Genomic DNA, 22180 nt, shown 5'->3' on the forward strand with positions numbered 1-22180 from the left:
CAAAAGAAGCCTGCTCCGCTGAAGCAAAGCTGGAAACATTCACCTGTGTGAATAATGACATGACATGGGGTGCAAATACCATGATTAGCATCACTCCACAAATAGCGCCAGTTACCAATCAACCCTTCTAGCTCCCCCTTCTAACATCGCTCTGTAGGTGTGTGCCATGATTACATCTGCAGCAAGACAGAAGCTGAATGCTTTCACAAAAATTTACAAAGAACACTCAAAAAGTTAGCTTGTATAGCAGCCAGGGGGTAATTTTATGGCAATTCAACATACAAAAAAAGAAGTCAGAAAACAGTTTGAACCGTAAATGTATAGTAAAAGATATTTAAGATAATAATAATAATAATAATAATGATAAGACTAATTTGCCTATGAAAATGCAATTACATCCTACTATCACATCTAGGTCGTCACTCTGAGTTAAGACCTAATTAGATACCACTGTAAAATGCTTTCAACAAGCCATAGCTGTCATTCATTTTGATTGCAGTATGCTGTGCAAACTGCAAACACAGCTCTAAGGCAAAGGTAAACCTTTCATGGCTATAAAGTAATGCTATAGTGCAAGCCTACCTGCAGAGTTACAGCTGGGGGCCGTTAATATGATGTACAGCTTAAGTGTGTGTGTGTGTGTGTGTGTGTGCGTTGGTGCACGTAACTATGAGTACAATTTACCTGTTTACATACCGACATTATGAAGGCAGTTTGTGTGTGACCGTACCTATTAGGACAGGGCTGCTGTCCTAACAAGTCGAGCAGTGCAGAAATGTTTATAAGTATGATATGAGTCATTTCCCGCTTTTTCTCCAAATGTCCTAATAGTGCCATTCACCGGATGTTTTCGTGTGTGTCAGTGTGTGCTCGTTGTGTATCATGCGGCTCCTATCGGTGAGTCGATGCTATTGCCGCTCTTTACACATTTTTGGCGTATTATACACAAAATTGGCGCCACTCATTGGTGGACAATCCTGCTCAGCGATTGGCTGCATTAGATGTCATCAATGTCAGAGAGCTCGAATCGGCTGCTGTGATTGGTCCGAGACCGACGACGATGGGCATGCGCAATGAGCCGTATTGAGGGACTTTCAACAGGTAAAGGGAGTGATCGATTTACGTACATGCGCTTTATTTTACGTGGAGGTGAAGTACATCGTTAAACTCGTGTTGAAGGTAAGTTTATTTGAAATATACTTTCTTTAGCTCATTTTGTTTACAGTCGGACACTTTTTAAGCTAGTTGGCTGTTAATCAGCAACAGCACTTCAGGTTAAGACTAATGAGAGAAAGTTAAGCAATTAAAGGGCTTCGTTCGGAAGTGGCTGCATGTGCGCTTCGACTATTTTGGGAGTAGAGCTGCGTTCCTAAAACCACCGTTCTGGAAGCAGTCGGCTACTTTTTAAGTTTGAATGTTTTATTACGTTTTACTCGGTGCACGGTTTAACTTTGCGTAACCAACACACGTTGAATATTAGGAGTAACGACGAAGCTCCGTTCGTTTGGTAAAATGCGACTGCGTCTGAAAAAAAAATTCAGCGAGGCACGTTTCTCACATTTTTGGTGTATGGGCATTCTATAGTAATCCTCAGTGGTCTCTAAATCAATCAGATATGTCCCTAAACTATAACACGTGTATACGCACAGGTACTGTATCTTTCTGAAAGTGGCCTTTAAATTCGGTTCCAGCTGTAGGCTTACCGCACGGAACTCAAAGAAAAACATTAAGCACGACCGAGTTGCTATTACAGACGATGAATTCGACTTATCAATAATGTATCTAAAGTTTCTTTGAAGGCCAGTATTTGAGAATCTGCCAAATATGTAGACTTAGAGGGAAAAAAAAAAGTAATTCAGGTGCACTCTAGCAGTACATCACCTGTCCCTACAACTTACTCAAAGCCAACTCATGTTATATACTATGAAGGTGAACTTTGGACAGGAGCAACAAAAGTTAAGGTATATGCTGCACATGCACATTTGCAGAGTGTGTGTGTGTATATATATATATATATATATATATCAAAGCTTAATCATAAGTAGGCATTTCCCTGCGGTAGTTTCTTTGGATTTAGTGAAAATATGCTGTGTGCATACTGAGATGTGATTGCCAGGATGAAATTACCTATATTCGTATATGAGATTTTAGTCATTTAACCGTTATGTTCTCTGGAAATCTTTTTAGTCAACATGGAGAGAAGGAAGAGAAAGAAGCCCGAACAGGATGCAATAGAACACATTCTGTCAGGCAAAGACAAAGCTTTCATTGAGCAACGAAATATAAATGCATTTAAAGGTAAGTTGTGCATCACATTTACAAATCTTCCCACATGTCATTAAAATATAGAAACTTAAATAAATATGGGATTAGAAATGCAAGGAGATGTAACAAAATAATGTTAATGAACAAAATTAAGCAAACTACTCAATTTTAATGTACAGGTTACAGAGAATAATGTAACAGGAATCATACAGTGTAACATAGTGGTGAATATCTATGCTCTGTTGGGTTGAGATCCGGTGACTAACTTGGCCATTGAAGAATATTTAATTTCTTTGCCTTCAAAAAGCCTTGACTTGCTTTCAAAATATGTGGATCATTATCAATCTGCACTGTGAACAGTTTTCGAAGCATTTGGGTGAATGTGTTCAAATACCTCTGAATCCCTGAAATTGGAAGTTCTCTTCTTCAAATGGCTATAATTCCTAAATGGTAGATGCCAGAATTTTGGGAAAAGTCTAAATAAGCTAAAAGTGTCCAAGTCACTTTGTCCATATGCTTCTGGGCCTAACGGTAATTTTTCAGCATGAAAAATATAATATATTCCACTCTACAGCAAATGTTGAAGTGCTGAAACCATTGCACTGATTCACTACTTCTGTACACAATACACTAATGATCCTTCCTTCTACTGCAACAACCGTAGGGCTACTACAAATTCAGTTGCATGTATGGTATTAATGCACCATGGTTAGTAGACCTCATTACATTCAAGATTTTTACAAGATTGTTATCTTTGAAAGAATAAGTAAGGAGTGGATTAATTAATTAAAGAAACATTTGGACTTGGACATGTTTGTATTTACTTTATTCCTGCCCTTTTTTAGGGAGAGGTGTGTTTGCAGTGGAACATATTGAAGCATCAACCTTTGTTGTGGAATACCGTGGCTTTCTTTGTAGAAGTAAAGATGTTAATGACACCCAAGGGAAGTACTTGTTCGACTTCAAGTGGAATGGAACGTCTTATTGGTAAATTTGCTACTTTTTGAGAAGAATTTGAGCAAAGAAGTTGAGTTTTACATGTTATTCTGATAACACATGAAGTAGCAATGACATTTTCCATATAAACTTTACGTGCCTAATAAAATGAAGATAAAGATGATAAATAAAATGAGAAATATGATATATAGTATAACCCAAATTCCAAAACATATGTTTAAAGGTAAATTAAATCAACATGTCAAATGTTGAAACTGGGACATTCTACCATTTAATGGAAAATATTAGTTAAAATTTGGCTTCAAAACATCTAAAAAGATAGAGGGTGATGTTTTCCATTATTTAGCATCCCATCCTCTTTTAACTACTGTCTCCGAAATGAGGAGACCATTTGCTGGAGTTTTAGGAGAGGAATGTTGACCTATTTTTGTCTTCTGCATGATTCTTGCTGCTAAAAAGTCCTGGGCCTTTGTTGCTGGATTTTTTTGTTTGATGATGCACCAAATGTTTTCTTTTAGTGAAAGGTCTGGACTGCAGGCAGGCCAGTTCAGCACCCACATATTTTTTCCCGTGAAGCCATGCTGTTGGGATGGATGCATGATGTGGTTTAGCATTTTCTTGGTGAAATATGCAAGGCCTTCCCTGAAAGAGGCATTGTTTGGATGGGATAAATGTTGCTCTAAAACCTCTGTACTTTTCAGTATGGATGGTGTCTTTCCAGATGTATAAGCTGCCCATGCTATAGGCACTAATGCACGCCCAAACCAACAGAGATGCAGGCTTTTGAACAGTTTTAACCGCTGATAACAAGGTGGATGCTCCCTCTCCTCTTTAGTCCGCAGAACAGGGCATCTTTGGTTTCCTAATCCAATTTCAAATTTGGATTCATCTGACAAAGCAGGTTTCCATTTTGCCTCAGACCATTTTAAATGAGCTTTGGCCCAGAGAACATGGCTGTGGTTTTTGGATTGTGTTCCCCTACAGCCTCTTCTTTGCATGATACAGCTTCAACTTGCATATGTGGATTACACGGCGAACCATGTTCACAGACAGTAATTTATGTAAGTTGTCATGAGCCCCTGCAGTGAAGTCCAGCTCAGAATCATGCTTATTTTTTTTTTATGCAGTGCCGGCTGAGGGGCCGAAGATCACATAGATACAGTTTTGACCTCCGGCCTTGTCCCTTGCTCACAGTGATTGGTGAACCTCTACCCATCCCTACATTTTAGCAGCTCTGCCTCTGAAATTTTCCTTTTAATCACAGTCATGCTGCTGACATGTTGCAAATTATCTAGATTAGTTGTCAAATGCTCCTGCATTTGTTTTTCATTTGCAGCAATTACTTTTCCAGCCTTTTATTGCCCCTCTTCCAAATTTGAGATATGTTGTTGTTCAAAATGAGCCAGTAATTTCCACGAAAGGATAAAATGTCTCAGTTTTGAAATCTGACATTTTGTTTAGATTTTGTTGTGCATAAAGTATGGGTTTATTAAATTTGCAAATCATTGTTTCTGCTTTAATTTATCTTTCACACATTCTCAATTTCTCAACAATTTTTTTTGGAATTGGGGTTGTAATGGTTAGTAAAGAGAGAGTTTGACTCAGTAGCTCAAAATGCAAAATTTTGCATACCCACAAAGTTGCTAACAAGCTCATCTTTGTTTAAACCCACAAAAATGTTTGTACTGTAAATTTATTGCTTATATGTTTTGCAGCATGGATGCTTCAAAAGAGGATGGAACGCTAGGACGATTAGTAAACGACGAGCACAGAAATCCCAACTGCAGAGTGAAGACAATTGTTGTGGAAGGAAAGCCACATCTTTGCCTGTTTAGTGTTAGACAAATTTTACCAAATGAGGAGATAACCTACAACTACGGGGATTCTCCATGGCCTTGGCGCTCAATGGTATGTATTTGTTCTTTTAAAACAATGTTTTTGTTGACTAAAACAGAAGCTAAATTGTATTGTGATGTACATTTATTTTTTAAACGTTTGGCAATGCAAATAATTTATCATGCTATAAAAATATTTGTGTGTGCAATGTCCTACAGCTCAGGGAAGGAGAAAGTGAGTAAGGACATTTTTCTTGACACTGAATTGGGGTTTTGTGTTGAAATGTCAAAGATCTTCCAAGTTTTTATACCAGGACTGTTGTCTTCACGAGGGTGTTGTGGTGTCTGAATGCCATGACAACAGAAACTGGTGGAGGGATTAGAGTCCATGATAACGAAATGTATTTAGTCACAGGATCCTTTTGTAAGGGCGAGAGGTAAAACCCTTAATAGATAATGTCAGAATGTGTTTGAAAATCTTGATTACACATCGAGTGGGGGATGGGCATGACGTGAAGCTTAAATGCAAGGACATTTTGCCACTGGGAGGACCATCGAATGTTCACACCATTAATGCAGATTTCAATTCGTCTGTCCTATTTCAGATGCCTTGTGATGAAAATTCCAAGCCCGATACCAAGCAGCCAGATTCAGCTTTGGCTGAAAATCAAACTGTAAGTTACATTAATTAGTGCATGAGATGTGTAATGGTTGACTGTATGTGGGGAAATTTGGAAAAACCTGCTTTTATTCATGCTTTTCATGGCATGATGATTCATGTCTGCTGTGCACACGTTAGTAGTGAAAGTCGCAGAAGATGCTGAATCATCAATAGTTCTTGGATAGACTACATATTGTTGCGGTTTCTATTTAGGAGATATCATGCCTCAAAGTGTTGCCTCTTTCACACATTTACAGGACTTGTGTGATGAGACTTTAGTGGTTGTGCCAGAATGCAGTGCAGCTTCCTCCTCGTCAGATAAAGACAAGGTAAGTGAGAAAGTATTCTTTGTGGACACTGAATTGGGGTTTTGTGTTGATACGTCAAAGATCATCCTAGTTTCTGTACCAAGACTGTTGTCTTCACGAGGGTGTTGTGGTGTCTGAATGCCATAACAACAGAAACTGGTGGAGGGATTAGAGTCCACGATAACGAAATGTATTTAGTCACAGGATCCTTTTGTAAGGGCGAGAGGTAAAACCCTTAATAGATAATGTCAGAATGTGTTTGAAAATCTTGATTACACATCGAGTGGGGGATGGGCATGACGTGAAGCTTAAATACAAGGACATTTTGCCACTGGGAGGACCATCGAATGTTCACACCATTAATGCAGATTTCAATTCATCTGTCCTATTTCAGATGCCTTGTGATGAAAATTCCAAGCCCGATACCAAGCAGCCAGATTCAGCTTTGGCTGAAAATCAAACTGTAAGTTACATTAATTAGTGCAAGAGATGTGTAATGGTTTACTTCTTCTTTTCCTTTGGGCTGTTCCCTTTCAGGGGTCTCCGCAGTGAATCATGTGTCTCCATCTAACCCTGTCCTCTGCATCCTCTTCTCTCACAGCAACTAACTTCATGTCCTCTCTCACTACATCCATAAACCTCCTCTTTGGTCTTCCTCTAGACCTCCTGCCTGGCAACTCTAACTTCAGCATCCTTCTACCAATATATTTACTGTCTCTCCTCTGAACATGTCCAAACCGCCTCAATCTGGCCTCTCTTATTTTATCTTCAACACATCTAACATGAGCTGTCCCTCTGATGTCCTCATTCCTGATCCTGTCCATCCTCGTCCCTCCCAAAGTGAACCTCAACATCTTAAGCTCTGCTTCCTCCAGCTGTTCCTCCGGTCTTTTCTTCAGTGACACTTCTTCTAAGCCGAACAACATCTCTGGTCTCACCACCGTCTTGAACACCTTTCCTTTCATTCTTGCTGATGCTCTTTTATCAATAACACACCTGACACTTTCCTCCACCCGTTCCAACCTGCCTGCACTCGCCTCTTCACCTCTTTTCCACACTCTCCATTGCTCTGAACCGTTGACCCTACTTACTTAAAGTCCTGCACCTTCTTCACCTCTGCTCCCTGTAACCTCACCGTTCCACCTGGCTCCCTCTCATTGGCACAAATGTATTCTGTCTTGCTGCGGCTAAGCTTCATTCCTCTGTTTTCCAGAGCAGACCTCCACCTCTCGAGATTTTCCTCCACCTGCTCCCTGCTCTCACTACAAATCACGTCATCCGCAAACATCTTGTTAAACAAACTAGTCAGAAACTCTACTGCCACCTCTCCTAGACACTTCCATACCTCCACAGGTTTGTCATCAGGACCAACTGCCTTTCCACTCTTCATCCTCATTAACGTCGTCCTCACTTCACTCCAACTAAACTTTGCTACTTCCTCCTCCACACCAGTCACCTCTTCTACTCTTCGTTCTCTTAAATTTTCCTCATTCATCAATTCTTCAAAGTTCTCCTTCCATCTTCCCATAACACTCCTGGCACCTGTCAATACATTTCCATCCTTATCTTTGATCACCCTAACCTGCTGCACATCCTTCCCATCTGTATCTCTCTGTCTGGCCAACCTGTACAAATCCACTTCTCCCTCTTTAGTGTCCAACCTAGCATACAAGTCCTCATATGCTCTTTGTTTGGCATTTGCCACCTCTACCTTCACCTTACGCCGCATCTCCATGTACTCCTGTCTACTTTCTTCAGCCCTCTGTGTCCCACTTCTTCTTAGCTAACCTCTTTCTCTGAATACACTCCTGAACTTCCTTGTTCCACCACCAAGATTTTCCTAGTTTCTGTACCAAGACTGTTGTCTTCATGAGGGTGTTGTGGTGTCTGAATGCCATGACAACAGAAACTGGTGGAGGGATTAGAGTCCATGATAACGAAATGTATTTAGTCACAGGATCCTTTTGTAAGGGCGAGAGGTAAAACCCTTAATAGATAATGTCAGAATGTGTTTGAAAATCTTGATTACACATCGAGTGGGGGATGGGCATGACGTGAAGCTTAAATGCAAGGACATTTTGCCACTGGGAGGACCATCGAATGTTCACACCATTAATGCAGATTTCAATTCGTCTGTCCTATTTCAGATGCCTTGTGATGAAAATTCCAAGCCCGATACCAAGCAGCCAGATTCAGCTTTGGATGAAAATCAAACTGTAAGTTATATTAATTAGTGCATGAGATGTGTAATGGTTGACTGTATGTGGGGAAATTTGGAAAAACCTGCTTTTATTCATGCTTTTCATGGCATGATGATTCATGTCTGCTGTTAGTAGTGAAAGTCGCAGAAGATGCTGAATCATCAATAGTTCTTGGATAGACTACATATTGTTGCGGTTTCTATTTAGTAGATATCATGCCTCAAAGTGTTGCCTCTTTCACACATTTACAGGACTTGTGTGATGAGACTTTAGTGGTTGTGCCAGAATGCAGTGCAGCTTCCTCCTCGTCAGATAAAGACAAGGTAAGTGAGAAAGTATTCTTTGTGGACACTGAATTGGGGTTTTGTGTTGAAACGTCAAAGATCATCCTAGTTTCTGTACCAAGACTGTTGTCTTCACGAGGGTGTTGTGGTGTCTGAATGCCATAACAGAAACTGGTGGAGGGATTAGAGTCCATGATAACGAAATGTATTTAGTCACAGGATCCTTTTGTAAGGGCGAGAGGTAAAACCCTTAATAGATAATGTCAGAATGTGTTTGAAAATCTTGATTACACATCAAGTGGGGGATGGGCATGACGTGAAGCTTAAATGCAAGGACATTTTGCCACTATGACCTTCAAATATTTACACCATTATAAGAGTTGTTTGTTGTATTGAGTTTAAGTGTGGATAGGGCACGGACTTGATATGCACAGTTTAATGATAGCAAATCGCATCACCTTCTATTAGACTGGTCATAAAAATTTCGAAATTTTATCTATTTTTCGCGAGGGAAAAATGTTTTATTTTATTTTTATTATCAATAAGTCCCAATCCAAGACTGAAAGCTCAATATAAACTTTATTTCAGTCAGAGGGAAAAGCATTCCTTTTAACCAATTTTGGAGCATATGCAGAAATATGTTGCTCTTTTTTTGAAAAATGTAGAAACCTACAATTTTATGATAATTAGTTGCATACTTGATGTGATGTAACTATGCTAGTGGCAAATTGTGGAGATCCAGAACTGTTTTTTAAAATATGAGGATTAATGATGGCTATAGTCAGTGATTTTTACATCCTAGTTCTACTATAAGAAAGCAGCAATTTCTTGTCTACGTGGCTCAGAGCTTTGTTCAACCATTATGGCTTTAAGTGAAATAAGATGTGAGTAGGGGTGCATATTTGATGCATACTATAGAGTTTGTCAGCTGGAAAAGTGTTTAGGATTTTGTGTAACACCTTTTATTGCCTACTCATTTCCTTACTGATCAAAAATAGAGAAAAAACAATGAGCTGGTATTATCTGTAGATATGCAGTAATAGACAGCTGAGATCCAGAGGTGCTCCTTGCTAGCAGGCAAGGCAGGCAACTCTTTGGGGGCCCCAGGCCAGTCGGGGCCCCCGAGGTTGACAAAAGTTAAATTATGTACAGCACTGGCTGTGTGCAGAATTTACAATGAAATTACCAGTCACAGACCTTCCAAAGAGCGCCCCAGTTGTGCATGATTCAGTGTAAACAAATGGGTTTAATGAAATAATTAAAACCAGCTAACAAAAATCAAGAGGCATTATCAATTTAAATTTAATAATCATAATAAATAATAATAATAATAAAAATAAAGTGTTAGGTAACAGCTGCCAATATATTTGTAATTGTTGTGAAGAGAGAGTTGAGTAACAGAACTTTGTATCACATTGGTTTTTTTTTTTTTTTGTTTGTTTACTGTGACGTTTAACATTAGTTAACTAAGTTAGCAGAGCAGCCTAATGTGTCCAGCTTTGCTGAAGTCAGATTTAGGATACCAGAATTTACCTTGTTAGCTTAGCTGGTTATAGCTAACTTGGACAATACTTTTTTTTTAGTAAATTGATGGAAGCTGTATCTGAACTAAGCTAACTGTGAAGCTATGAAAGGAAAGAATGGTATGAAATTTAGATGCAAAGAAATATAGACAAGTGTACTATAAATAATACGTTGTATAAATCTAAATTATGCTATGTGTGGTTTTAAAAAGTGGTTTTATGACAAATACATTTTTGCCTAGGGGCCCAAAAAGTCTAGGATTGCCATTGCTGAGACCTGGTTCTTATGAGCTGCAACCTTATCCACACTGGTTTCTGGTTATCTGTACGTTGCATTGAGATCACATAATGTATTCTGTTCAGTAAAAGTGAGTGTTGGACCGAAGGTAAAGTAGTATTTTATTACCTTGATGTGTTTATAGGGCAACATCACCAATTTTCAACTTGCTCTCCATATCTTTAGTTTAGGGTGTAAATGTACAATAACATTACCCAGAGAAGGTTTACGTCATTAGGAGTTGAGATAATATCATCTGGAGGGGCTCTGGAAAAGCAGGTTGATCACGATCACAACCTCCATAGTGTGGACGAGATGACATAATCTGAACTGAAGTTTGAAGTTAAAAACCATAATTGTATATTTACACCCTTAACTAAAGCCATAGGGACCAAGTTGAAAATTGGTATTATAAGTATTAATTCCTATCCACTAACTTTAATACAGTTGTTTTTGCTGCAATGTATAATTGAGTGCACAAGTTTGCATCTGAAATGATCTGAAAAGATTTTTTTCCCCATGAACAGAATATTTAATCCATTCAGCTGGTACAGATGTTCCAATATTATGTTGTTAAAATATACTAGTACTTTTGTCATTTAACAGTAAGGGCTTTGAAATTGACAGAATTCATTACTTTTAAATGAAGGGAGTTTTGTACAAGCTAAATGGGCATTAAATTATATACTTTTGCTTTTGTTTTGTTTGCTTTAGTATTTATTTTGCTTAGTTTTTGTCTTCTAGTGATGTCAACATTAGGGATGCAAACTTTTACGCTCAATTGAAAAATATGAAATATTGAGTAAAAACAAAAATTATATTTTTCCATGTGCAGTGCCGCCATGTCGTTTACAGTGCTGTTATCTCCAGCTTGGATTCTTGTGGAGATTGCAGAGGACCTTTGGCTAGCATAAAATGGCTTGGGTTAAAATGCAAATGTGAGTATACTGTACTGGATGTGCTTGTACTTTTCATTAATGTAGGTGTTTTATTGGTTTGTGACCCTCTTCCAAAAAAAGATGTTTTTAATTATTTTTATTTTTTTTTCTTTTCAAGTCATTATTTCTTAAACATGTTTAATACCTTCAGCAGTTTTCTTAAGTGTGTGGTGTTTTAGTGTACTGAGCTGATGACAAAAATAAATTCTTATTTTCAGTATGTTCAAGGTCATGGCACAAAAGCTGCTTTATAAAGAGACAAGAGTTACTGGTATGTTTAATTTTTTTTACGCACTTTTGAGGGTTGTTGTGTGAAGGTATTGTACTGTAAACACTGTACAGTATTTCTGATTGTGCAAAACATTTTTTTTTTAAGCTGGACGAAAGAAACGACTCTGAAGAGTCAGAACCTCATATTGAAGAATCCTCAGATGAACAGTACATGCCGGACTCTACTCAAAGTAGCGATGACGGTAGCGATTATAGCCTTAACATCAGTCCTCACAAATCACCACGCAAGATAACACCAGTTGTTTCAGGGACTTCTAAGAAAACAAAGAACAGTTTGTCACAATCCACTTACTGTTCTTTTAATGAACAGGACATGCTTAGTGACAAAACAAGCTCAGGTCAACCTCTCCTATGTGACTCTGCACCCTTTGAGAATGACACCACCAAGAACAAAAATGAGATGCTTCACAGTTCTCAAAAAATACAAACAGAGATTTCTGATGAAAGAGGGACAAGTGAAATTGTGCCAAAACCCAAAGACGCCTCTTCCACCCAGAAAAACTATTGCTATGTGTGCAAAAAACCCCAGTCTAAAATTTCTCGTCATCTTAAAAACCATGAAGGGACTGAGCCAGATATTGCAGCTGCATTCTTGCTCCCTAAACACTCCCAGGAGAGAAAAAGGTTGTTAGAGAAGCTTCGAAACAAAGGTAACTATCAGCATAACCAAGAGGTTATGGACAATCGGAGTGGACCACTAAAACTCAAACGACGACCAAGAAAATTTGACATTGAGATTAGCACCAAAGCGTATGTGCATTGTGCATATTGTAAAGGAATGTTTATTCGCAAAGAGTTGTGGCGTCACACAAAAAGATGCCCTTCAAAGACTGCATCAGACTCTGAAGCAACTGGTAAGGCCAAAGTCTTGGTTATGGCTGATATTGCTGAGACAACATTCTCCCAAACCCTGTCTCCTGGATTGTGGAAGATCTTAGCAAACATGAAGGAAGATGATATTTCATCTTCAGTTCGAAATGACTTCCTCATACTGCAAATGGGTCAATGTCTTTACAACAAGCACGGAAGTGATCCAACAAAAGCTGAGTACATCAGACAGAAGCTTCGCGAAGTAGGCAGACTTTTGCTAACCTTGAGAAGAAAATTCTCCATTTATAATTTGGAAGAAGCATTGAAGCCAAACTTGTTTTTTAAAGTCATTGAGGCTGTGAAAGATGTCGCTGGTTATGATGAAGAGAGCCACACATACAAGACACCAAGTCTTGCACTGAAATTAGGACATTCACTTCATAAGATTGGTGACATTATTCTCAGCAGGGCCATTGCAGCAGAGGATGATGGCATGATAAAAGCAGCAGAGCGATTCAAAAGGCTGTGCTCAAGTGAATGGACACAACTTGTTTCCCATTCTGCTCTTTCTACCTTGAGCAAATCTAAGTTCAACAAACCATCCACCATACCATTCACAAAAGATGTGCAGCTTCTAAACAAATGCCTGGAGAAAAAATTGCATGATGCTTTTGAAAGCCTGAAAATTTCGGAGTCTTCCCAAATATATGCCGATCTTGCTAAAGTTACACTGACACAAATAATAGTCTTCAACAGACGTCGTGCAGGAGAGGTCTCAAAAATGACCCTTGAGTGTTTCAAGAAAAGAGACCAGACTGAGCTCCATCCCGACATAGCCGTTGGCCTGTCACCATTTGAGCAAAAAATGTCCAAGCTTTACAGCAGAGTGGAAATCATGGGCAAGAGAGGGAGAAAAGTTGCTGTTTTGTTAAACTGTGAACACCTCAACTCATTAACTCTACTGGTGGACAAGAGAGATGCATGTGGAGTTGATAAGGACAACCCCTTTCTATTTGCCAGGCCAAAATGTGGACCCACTAGCTATTACAGGGGGCAAGACTGCATCAGGGTTTTTGCAAGTCAGTGTGGTGCACAGAACCCTGAATATCTCAGGTCTACACATCTCCGGAAACATGTTGCAACTTTGTCCCAGATTCTGAACCTAAAAGATAATGAACTGGATCAACTCGCAAACTTCTTGGGCCACGACATACGGGTCCACAGAAGCTATTATCGGTTGCCAGAAGCAACAATAGAGATTGCAAAAATCTCAAAGCTGTTAATGGCTATGGAGAAAGGAACTCTTGCAAGATTCCAAGGAAAAGGTCTGGATGACATAGATTTTGAAGGTATGTGTACTAGTTTATAAATAAACTGATAATGGCACTTCATAAAGTATTTTGCATGAACAATATAAATCCAACAATATTTGAGCAGTGAAAGTAGTGTAAAGATAAGATAAGTGATAAAGGGTCATTTGGCCACATTTGCAATAATAAAAACAGCTTTTAGACACCCATTTAGGGCCTGAATGAATCATAGTATGCTGAACAGCAAATTTACAGATGTGGCAAAATTATTGGTACCCTTTCAATAAAAGAGAACAACCCACAATGGCCACTGAGATAATTTGGAACTGAAAAAAGTGTATCAGAATTTACTGAAAATTAACTAATGAAAATCAGACATTGTTTAGAATTGTGGTCTAAATAGCCAACTATTGAAACTAGCCTGGACAAAAATGATAGTACCCTTAACTTAATTTCTCCAGATGTGTCAGGTGTGAAGGGTGCCTTTTCTCAGACTGCATGTTTTAGCTTTCCGCAGGTGTTCAATCAGATATAGATCAGGGATTGTAGAAGGCCACTTCACAATACTCCAATGTCCTTATCCATTCTTTGGTGTTTTAGCTGCATGTTATGTGTCTGCATATCTGTACACTCAGAGTATATTTATGAAAAAAAATTGTAAAAAGGATGGCTACTTAAACACACTTCAATTAATGGTAGATAAGAGATTGAATCTATTTTGTGTTTGGTATTCATTGCACATATATATGTCCAATATTTTATTTTTATTTTTTTATATATAGCTGAATTGGATTTAGAACTTGACAACATAAGTGAAGATGAAGAGTCAGATTCTGCCGTTGAACAAAGGGGTATGTATTCAATGTTGTTGTTGTTGCACAGCTACATCTTAACACATTGTTAACATCTAATGTTTAGTTAAAATGTAAATCATTCGACACAGCGTGTAATATATCAAAAGTAACCCTTCCCATTTGGGGGTTATCACTAAGCTTTTTGATTAAGTCTCTACATATCAGGAAGTTGAGTAAGGGCAACTAGACTTTTCCTTGTTAGGTCAAAACATTTCATTTTGTACATTCATCAGTGTGAAAGACTGACTAAAGCTACTTTGCATGAGAAGTGAAACGTTTTGATTGAACAAAGTCCAGTTGCCATGACTCAATTTCCAGATAACTTCATCTGCATGACTGAGAATCTTCACTGATGTAAATCTTCTCACACCTGGATTTAAACGCTTTTGTGCTCGATCCTGTGAAGCTCCATCAGATTGGATGGAAAGTGTTTTCATTTTTATTGCATTGGTTTCATCAGATAGTGCTTTGGTTTTTGCCCAAAGTCTTTTTTTTTTTCTTATTTAATTTTGCTGCATCAGGCCACAGACTCATTGTTCTCATGTTTCCAGAGGCTTTTAAATGCTGATTGGCTGACTCCAAGGTCACGGTCATTGTTGGATTAGTCAGTTTAGTTAGACAGACAGCTTTAGAAAAAGTCCTGGTAGTTTCAGACATCTTACTATTTGCAATTACTGAACTGCTATGCTCCTGGGAACATTCAATGCTTTAGAAATTGTTTTGTACCCTTGTGTCCTGATAGTTTCACAACAAAATACTATAGTTGAGTTTCTTGGACTTTATGGTTTGGTTTTTGTCCTGATATGCACTGTGAAATGTGGGACCTTTTTATATGTACATTTTCTATCTGTCTTAACTATGGCCAGTCAGTTAAATTTCCTACAGGTTTTTAAGAAAACCTTTGCTGAAATACCTTTATTTGTTTTTTTTTAGTCAATTTGCTGGGGGTTATTTTTGTTTTTTTTATTCTAATTCAACTTTAATGTTGTCATGTTCATGTTACTGGCTTGTGAAAGATGGTATTTTGCTTTCTATGAAAATATTTACTTTTAATTTTATTTCTCCATAGAACAACAGACAACTTCTAAGACAACTATGCCCCATGATAAGACCGTGAGGTCTACAGGTCTGTGTCCTATGTTACTCTTGGCATGAAATAATCTTTCTTCTTGAGATTTCATAAGGTCAAACTATTTGGATTGAGTTAAAATGGATTTTGTTTTAATTCTTGCATATGAGTCTACACATAGTTTGATTTGGTTTTTTTTCTCTCTCTATAGGACAAAAAACAATACCCCATGATGAGACCGTTAGCATCAGAGGTGTGTGTTTGATGAGGTGTAAGACCATGCAATAACACAATATTTTTTTGTGTGTATTAAAGTGATCATTTTGGACCTCGTGTTCGTAATTTTATGCACTCTCCCTTATGTATATACATAGGGTGCCTCAATTAATGCTGTCTTGCCAAAGATCACTAACAAATGCTGACATGTCTTCGTGACATCTCTGTCATAACTAAGTTACCAATAGTTAAGATTATATGTATTTACATATGTATCTTTAACTGATTTTTCACATTGCCACACCATTTGGATTTTAGTTTTCTTTTTCTGTCAGGAAAAATAGAGAAGCACCAGGTTGTTGCTGAGAGCTAAGACAGTCCAGCTTTTGTTTGTTTTAAACAAATATTTAACTATACTGTATTAATGTTCTTGTTACTCTTGTTTTAATTTTTAAATCATTGTTTTATTTATTGTTTTCTATAGAACAAAGAACAGCGCCACTTGATGAGACCGTGAGCTCCACAGGTGTGTATGACAAACTTTCTCCTACATACTTTGTTAGGATTTCTCATGGTTAAATTGTGTATATGTTTGTTTTAAAAAATTTTTAAATCAAGACTAAAATCAGACAGTTATTTTTAAAAACATTGTAAAAGCCATTTTTGCAGTTATTACAGCTTTGAATCTTTTTTGGCTTGGTCACTTCACACTTCTCACAACTAGATTAAATGGGACACCATCAAGGGGCTTATTTTTATTCATATAATTTATATTTTTTCCATAGGAAAAACAACAATGCCTCCTGATACCACGGTCAGTGCCAAAGGTATGTGTGCCTGTGTATAATATGTGTATGTTAAAAACAATCTTCAGTGGCAGTTTATGGCAGATTATGTAAACATATCTAAGATTTCACATGGTCAAACTTTGGATTCTAGACTTCAAATTGATTTTAAGTATGTCTTTTATCCTTCAGGAAAAAGAACGAAACCCCATAATGATGTTGAGAGCTCTGCAGGTATTTAAGAAATTGACAGATATGTTATTCAGTTTTTAAAGGGACTTTATCCAGTAAGGTGTCAATTCAGATTTAAGATTCAAAAACAGATAAATGATAGGATACATTTTAAGAATTTATTTCTTGTCAGTAATCCATTGTAAATGTTATTCAAGGCATGGGATAAAATTTCTCATATGCTATCTGTTAAGACATACCACGGCCAAACTTTTTCAGTTGTAGAGTTGAAATTAGATTTTAACTGTTCTTTTTCCCTCTCAGGAAAAAGAAAAAAGCTCAAGGATGATGCAAAGAGCTCTGGAGGTAAGTAGATAAACATTTTTTTTAAAACATTATTCAATATTAATGTAGTCATGTTCATGCAGGTCCGTAACATTTTTAAAATGGTCTTAAATCATTTTTGTGAAATCCTAATTGTCAAACATTTAAAATTGCCTTATTGTGGTTTTAGTATCATGTTTATTTCATGCATTTTTCCCCAACATTTAAATTTTACAAGTCATCAATCACTATTTAAGGAAGAAATTCGACACTTTTGCTTTATGAAAAGACCACTTGCAACTAATTCAAGCCAAATTTTTACTACATTTGGAATATAAAAACTCAGTTTTAGCAAGCTAGTTAAGAAATTATTATATTGGTCATTTTATGTGCCAAAGTTAAGTGTTGTTTTTCAGAGACCCCCGGAAGGAGAGTTGTCAAGAGACCATGGAGCTCAGCAGAAGTCAGTGCCGTCATGAAGCATTTCAAAACGCACATTTCGAAAGGACATCTTGCAACCAAAGCTGAGTGTGAACAGTGCAGGCTTGCTGAGGACCCAGTATTAAGGGAAAGAACTGTACAAAATATCAGAGATTTTGTTAGGAACCGAGGTTTGACATTCAAAAAAATGCCTTGAAAGTTTATTGTAAGGATTGGTGGCCTTTTGTTTAGTTTAAAATGGAGGTTCTCAAGTCTTGTTCATCTGAGTACAAGTTTCCTGAAAAGGCAATGGCCTTTGTTAAAATAAAGCATACCAGAAAATGAACATTGTTTAGCTGGTCCTTTCTTATTGGTTGGTAAGACTTAATCGCTATAGAGTCACTCATCCAGAATTTAAATGACTATAGAGCTCCATGGAATAAATTTGCTTCTGATTATTGGTATCTTTCAAGGACGGTACATGTTCAACTATAAGAAAAGGACAAAACAAAATTTCAAGTTGCAAGTCTGCTTCCCTTGAGGTTCATGTTGGGTTTCAAGGGTCTACCTGAAGTTTTTATTCTTTAAAGGTAATGAGTGTTATGGTATGTATACAGTGTGTCCAGTTATGCCAGGTTTGTTCTCATAACTACGGATTGGTTCTAATTCTTTGTCTGTGTGTGTGTGTGTGTGTGTATGTATATTGTCCAGACAATTTAGGTTTGTCCTCATAACTAGGGATGTGTTCAGAGTTTTCTAGGTGTATGAGCAGTGTCCATTTAAAGCATGTATGCCCTTATAACTAGGGGCTAGTTCTAATTCTTTGTGCGTGTGTATAGTGTTCAGGTAATGCAGGTTTGTCCTCATAGCTAGGGATGTGTTCTGATTCTGTATGTGTATGTGTAGCTGTATAGGAAATGTCTATTTAAAGCACATATGTCCTTATAATCAAGGGTTCGTTCTGATTCTGTGTGTGTGTGTAAAAGTTGTGTCAAGTTAAGTCAGGTTTGTCCTCTTAACCCCTGATTAATTCCGGAAACTCCCCCTTCCCGCCCACTTCCCTCCCCCGTCCTCACACTCCAGTACAGAATCAGGTTTTTATATCTTATAAATGGTTAGTCAGAATTGAATCTTGAGTAGACAGCTTTGCTCCTAAAGTTAAGATGAGCAATCAGATGTTAAGTTTGTGTCTCTAAAACAAAGGGAAAGGTGGGTCCCCATAGTCCTGTTGTGTACTGGTTTCGGAAAACTGTCCTAATAAACCACCCGTGTGTGTGTGTGTGTGTGTGTGTGTGTGTGTGTGTGTGTGTGTGTGTGTGTGTGTGTGTGTGTGTGTGTGTGTGTGTGTGTGTGTGTGTGTGTGTGTGTGTGTAGGAAAGCCACAAACCTTATTAACCTCAAGCCAAGACATTGACGGTGGTTAATTGTTGCAGCAAAACAGCAACTGAAACACAGGAAATAAAACAATAAAGAAGATGGTTTTAAAATGGCCTTTGTCACTTTTTGTAAATGAAGACATTACTGCAAGTTTAGTGACTGTTAGAAGAGGTTCAGCTTAAAGGTGAAAGAATAAGACAATAATGTTCAGCACTTGTAATTCCCAATAAACATGAGGAATAACAGAAAAAGAAAAAGATGTTACACAAAGAAGAATATGAAACTATAATTGGCCTAAATATTGAACCAAGACATTCATCTATAACTATGACTCATCCACACCACCTGGTATTACCATGTGCTGAGTGATGGCGGATGGATGCATGAGCCTGCCAGAGGAACCACAAAGGGTAAAAAAAACTTTTTTATCCAACCAGAAAAGTTGATGACAACTTTGATCAACTGATTTGCTTATTTTCAAGTCACGCACGCTGAGCGCTCAGCCCACACAGGCTCATTTTTATTACATAAAAATGTAATACAATAAACAGAAATTACGACAGCGGGGCCAAAATGTGGCACCTCGCCTTAAAAGCCATCTCAAATTGACAGACATGGAGATATATTAACGCTGTATTTAAAAATCACAAAATGGTAAATAGAGTCCACTCATATATGATGCTTTTAACCTGAATACAAAATGCCCTTAAACTATTATCGGGTTTCCTTTTCAAAGAGTTGGTGTTTGAGGAACATGCACGGAGTTTAAATATTGGTTTATACTAAAACTGAGGCAGCAGAATGTGAGAAATCCAGAGTTTTTGTAAAAACAATGGACCCTACACTTCACCTAATAGTGCATTTCATTAATAAATCTCCCTGCATCCCTATTAATAACTATTGTCATTTATCAACATTTTACAACAATATTAAAATCTCTTGTAAATTCTAGCAAAATAAACCTGTTAGCTGTATTTTAACATATTTTTAAGAGACATAAAAGCTTAAATAAGAAAACAAACATCATAGAATAAAATGTGAAAATCCTTGAAAATCTCTTGAACATCCCAGGAATCAAAAACAACTATTTACCTCAGACTCTAAACGTGCCAAAAACAATTGTTCACAAAACATAACTGCAGGAAGAAAAGTCCATTTACAATAATTCAAACCACACACCTTGGCTTTGTAATGCAGTACATGCTTCCTGATACAAAAAATATAAAACTATATCCGAGATAACACCCTTCAAAATATATTACAACTTATCTCCATAGTTCTGTTCTGTCTACGTGTTCATTACATTATTACACTCTGCAAATCTGACTTTGTTTCGGTCACTTACATCCACTAGCTCAAGGCAACAGGAAATGAGTAGCTGAACCAGAAATGTGGGTATGACAAGTCGGTTTTATCAGTTTGATCTGTTGTAATTGCTATTGTCAGTCAACAGGACTCAAGAAAGGTCACAGATGATTAAACACCCTTTAGGGAATTCAAACCACCAAATGTTTTTCCACAAACATAATAAAACAACAGGGAAACTTTCATAGCAACTTTATTCAGATTTAGCATCTGATAATGTCAGCTGTGCCATGTTTTCAGTGGAAAATTATTTTTAATAATTTATTTTTCATACTTTTTTTGAAGTGTTTCCATGTTTTAACTATGATTATCATGTGAATACCAATCACTACCTATGCATTTCCATAACTTTTTAAATTTTAGGATGGACCATTGCTCTCCGTCCCTGTTCTTCTACATCTGCTGCTATAGCAACTGTGACATTTTTCTCCTTGTCCTACTATCTGCTTCTCTGCCACTTTTAAGGTCTGCAAAAAATACAACTCCGTGTTGTTCATCCATCATCCATCCATTATCCTGTTAAGGGTCACAGGGTCCTGGAGGCATTGCCAGCTGTCATTGGGCAAAAGGTGGATGCACTGTAGACAGGTCACCACTCTATCTGTCTAAGGCCACACATAGAGACAGACAACAATTCAAGCTCACACCTGTGTGTAATTTGGAGTCACTAATGAACCTCACCACTTTGAACTGTGGGAGGAAACTGGAGCTGCTGCGTGTCAGGCTGCCTGCTTTTTTCATGGGGTTCAAAGTAACTGGTCGCTTGGCTACTCAATGTTTCTCTGGAAGCTGTGTGTTGATTCAATGGTTGTTCAAACATGGCTCAGAGACTGGGAGCTCGCTTAGATCGTGTGCTAGAAGTGAAGAAGCTAACAAAGCAAAAATCCATCATCAGTGATATCAAAGCTGCCAAAAAATGCCACGCACAGGAAAACTACAAAACACTGATGAGCACAGGCCTCATCAGGGGGTGTGACTGGAAATTAACTTGCACAGTGAGAAAACATCCTTTTTGACTGCACGGCAAGTCAAGAATGCTTTTCAGGATGCAGGCATGTTTTTTTTTTTCAATGAGCAGGAGAAAATTTTAACAGTCATTAAATCTGATTGAGCTCCTTCTTTTTGTACAACCAAGTGAACAGAGCTGGAGCTGGAGGTCTGAAAAACATCACCGGGGAAAAGACATTCTTAGGCAACTACTGCTATGTGTTTTTGTTAGTTTTGTTCCTCTCATTTTTCATTGTTTGTTATATACATGTACTTTTTGCACCAACTGATCAAGACAATTGCTTGTATGTGAAATTGTGTTTCTGATGACATGATTCACTGAGGTATATGGATCCTGCCAATCTTTTGAAACTGAGCCAGCAACCTTCACCAAACTTAGGCAACTACTCCCACCCTCCTTCAGCAGATATACTGAAATAAAAACGGCCCAAACGTGCATTTTTTTAAGTCAGAAATCTGAGAAAAAACAAAGTGGCACATTAAAACAGTAGCCACGTTTTTATAAACTTGACCTGCAGAAGAAACTGACTTTATCTGTGCCAGTGATAATTTACAGCTAAATATGGGATTAATTAATGGTCATATTGGTGTCATAAATATCCACAACTATGTGTAATGATTGTTATGAAGGGTGGCTGCTCTGGTCTTGTATTAATGTGCTCAGTGTGTTTCTTCCCTGCGAGTCGACGTGTGACACAGACAACAGGTTTATTTTAGGACTGAACAAAAAGAATTCTTCTGCATCTGCACACAATTCATTGTATTATTATTTCGGATTTATAAAAGAGATCCATACATAGTGCATGTGTAACGATGAATCTGGTGAGAACATGTATAGTAAATGTTTATGCCTTGAACTCCAGTATTAAAACAAAAGCCTGATCATGTTACATGTCTTGAGTGACTTTACTTCTTACTGCTAAACTCTGCA

General features: G+C 37.7%; 2 protein-coding genes across 8 annotated transcripts in view; one reads left to right on the plus strand and one right to left on the minus strand.

Annotated features, from left to right (window-relative positions):
• The window catches only part of LOC137132172 (3',5'-cyclic-AMP phosphodiesterase 4C-like), a 112519-nt gene that overhangs the window by 85477 nt on the left and 4862 nt on the right, over positions 1-22180 (minus strand). For 2 of the 3 annotated variants that reach the window (XM_067514374.1, XM_067514377.1), the window contains exon 2: positions 18887-18943. The exons of the other annotated variant lie outside the window; for it this stretch is intronic. In XM_067514374.1, coding sequence (XP_067370475.1) covers positions 18887-18910 — 24 coding nt within the window. In that variant the 5' untranslated portion in view covers positions 18911-18943. The remainder of the gene's footprint in view (positions 1-18886; positions 18944-22180) is intronic. 3 annotated transcript variants of the gene reach the window in all.
• On the plus strand, positions 640-18877 carry LOC137132171 (uncharacterized). 5 transcript variants are annotated; one of them, XM_067514372.1, is made up of 20 exons: positions 640-1179; positions 2188-2298; positions 3111-3252; positions 4938-5130; positions 5663-5731; positions 5976-6047; positions 6421-6489; positions 8174-8242; positions 8479-8550; positions 11147-11249; positions 11468-11520; positions 11626-13699; positions 14443-14511; positions 15584-15640; positions 15795-15836; positions 16284-16325; positions 16585-16613; positions 16777-16818; positions 17080-17121; positions 17496-17695. In XM_067514372.1, exons 2-20 carry the CDS (start codon positions 2193-2195, stop codon positions 17556-17558), a joined length of 3408 nt encoding a protein of 1135 aa, XP_067370473.1. In that variant the 5' UTR covers positions 640-1179; positions 2188-2192; the 3' UTR covers positions 17559-17695. The 5 variants fall into 5 exon arrangements, with proteins under 5 accessions (XP_067370473.1, XP_067370472.1, XP_067370470.1 ...); XM_067514371.1 differs by adding an exon at positions 2930-2973 and having other exon boundaries at positions 641-2298; positions 16585-16626; positions 17496-18877; XM_067514369.1 differs by having other exon boundaries at positions 641-1179; positions 16585-16626; positions 17496-18877.

The sequence above is a fragment of the Channa argus genome, chromosome 8 (assembly GCF_033026475.1).
Source record: "Channa argus isolate prfri chromosome 8, Channa argus male v1.0, whole genome shotgun sequence".
NCBI classification, from domain to species: Eukaryota; Metazoa; Chordata; class Actinopteri; order Anabantiformes; family Channidae; genus Channa; species Channa argus.

Coding starts and splice junctions, on each gene's coding strand:
- LOC137132171 (XM_067514370.1), top strand. CDS start 2,193: ATGGAGAGAAGGAAGAGAAAGAAGCCCGAACAGGATGCAATAGAACAC. Junction 5,732..5,975: donor CTTTGGCTGAAAATCAAACT/GTAAGTTACATT, acceptor ACACATTTACAG/GACTTGTGTGATGAGACTTT. Junction 15,837..16,283: donor TGAGACCGTTAGCATCAGAG/GTGTGTGTTTGA, acceptor TGTTTTCTATAG/AACAAAGAACAGCGCCACTT.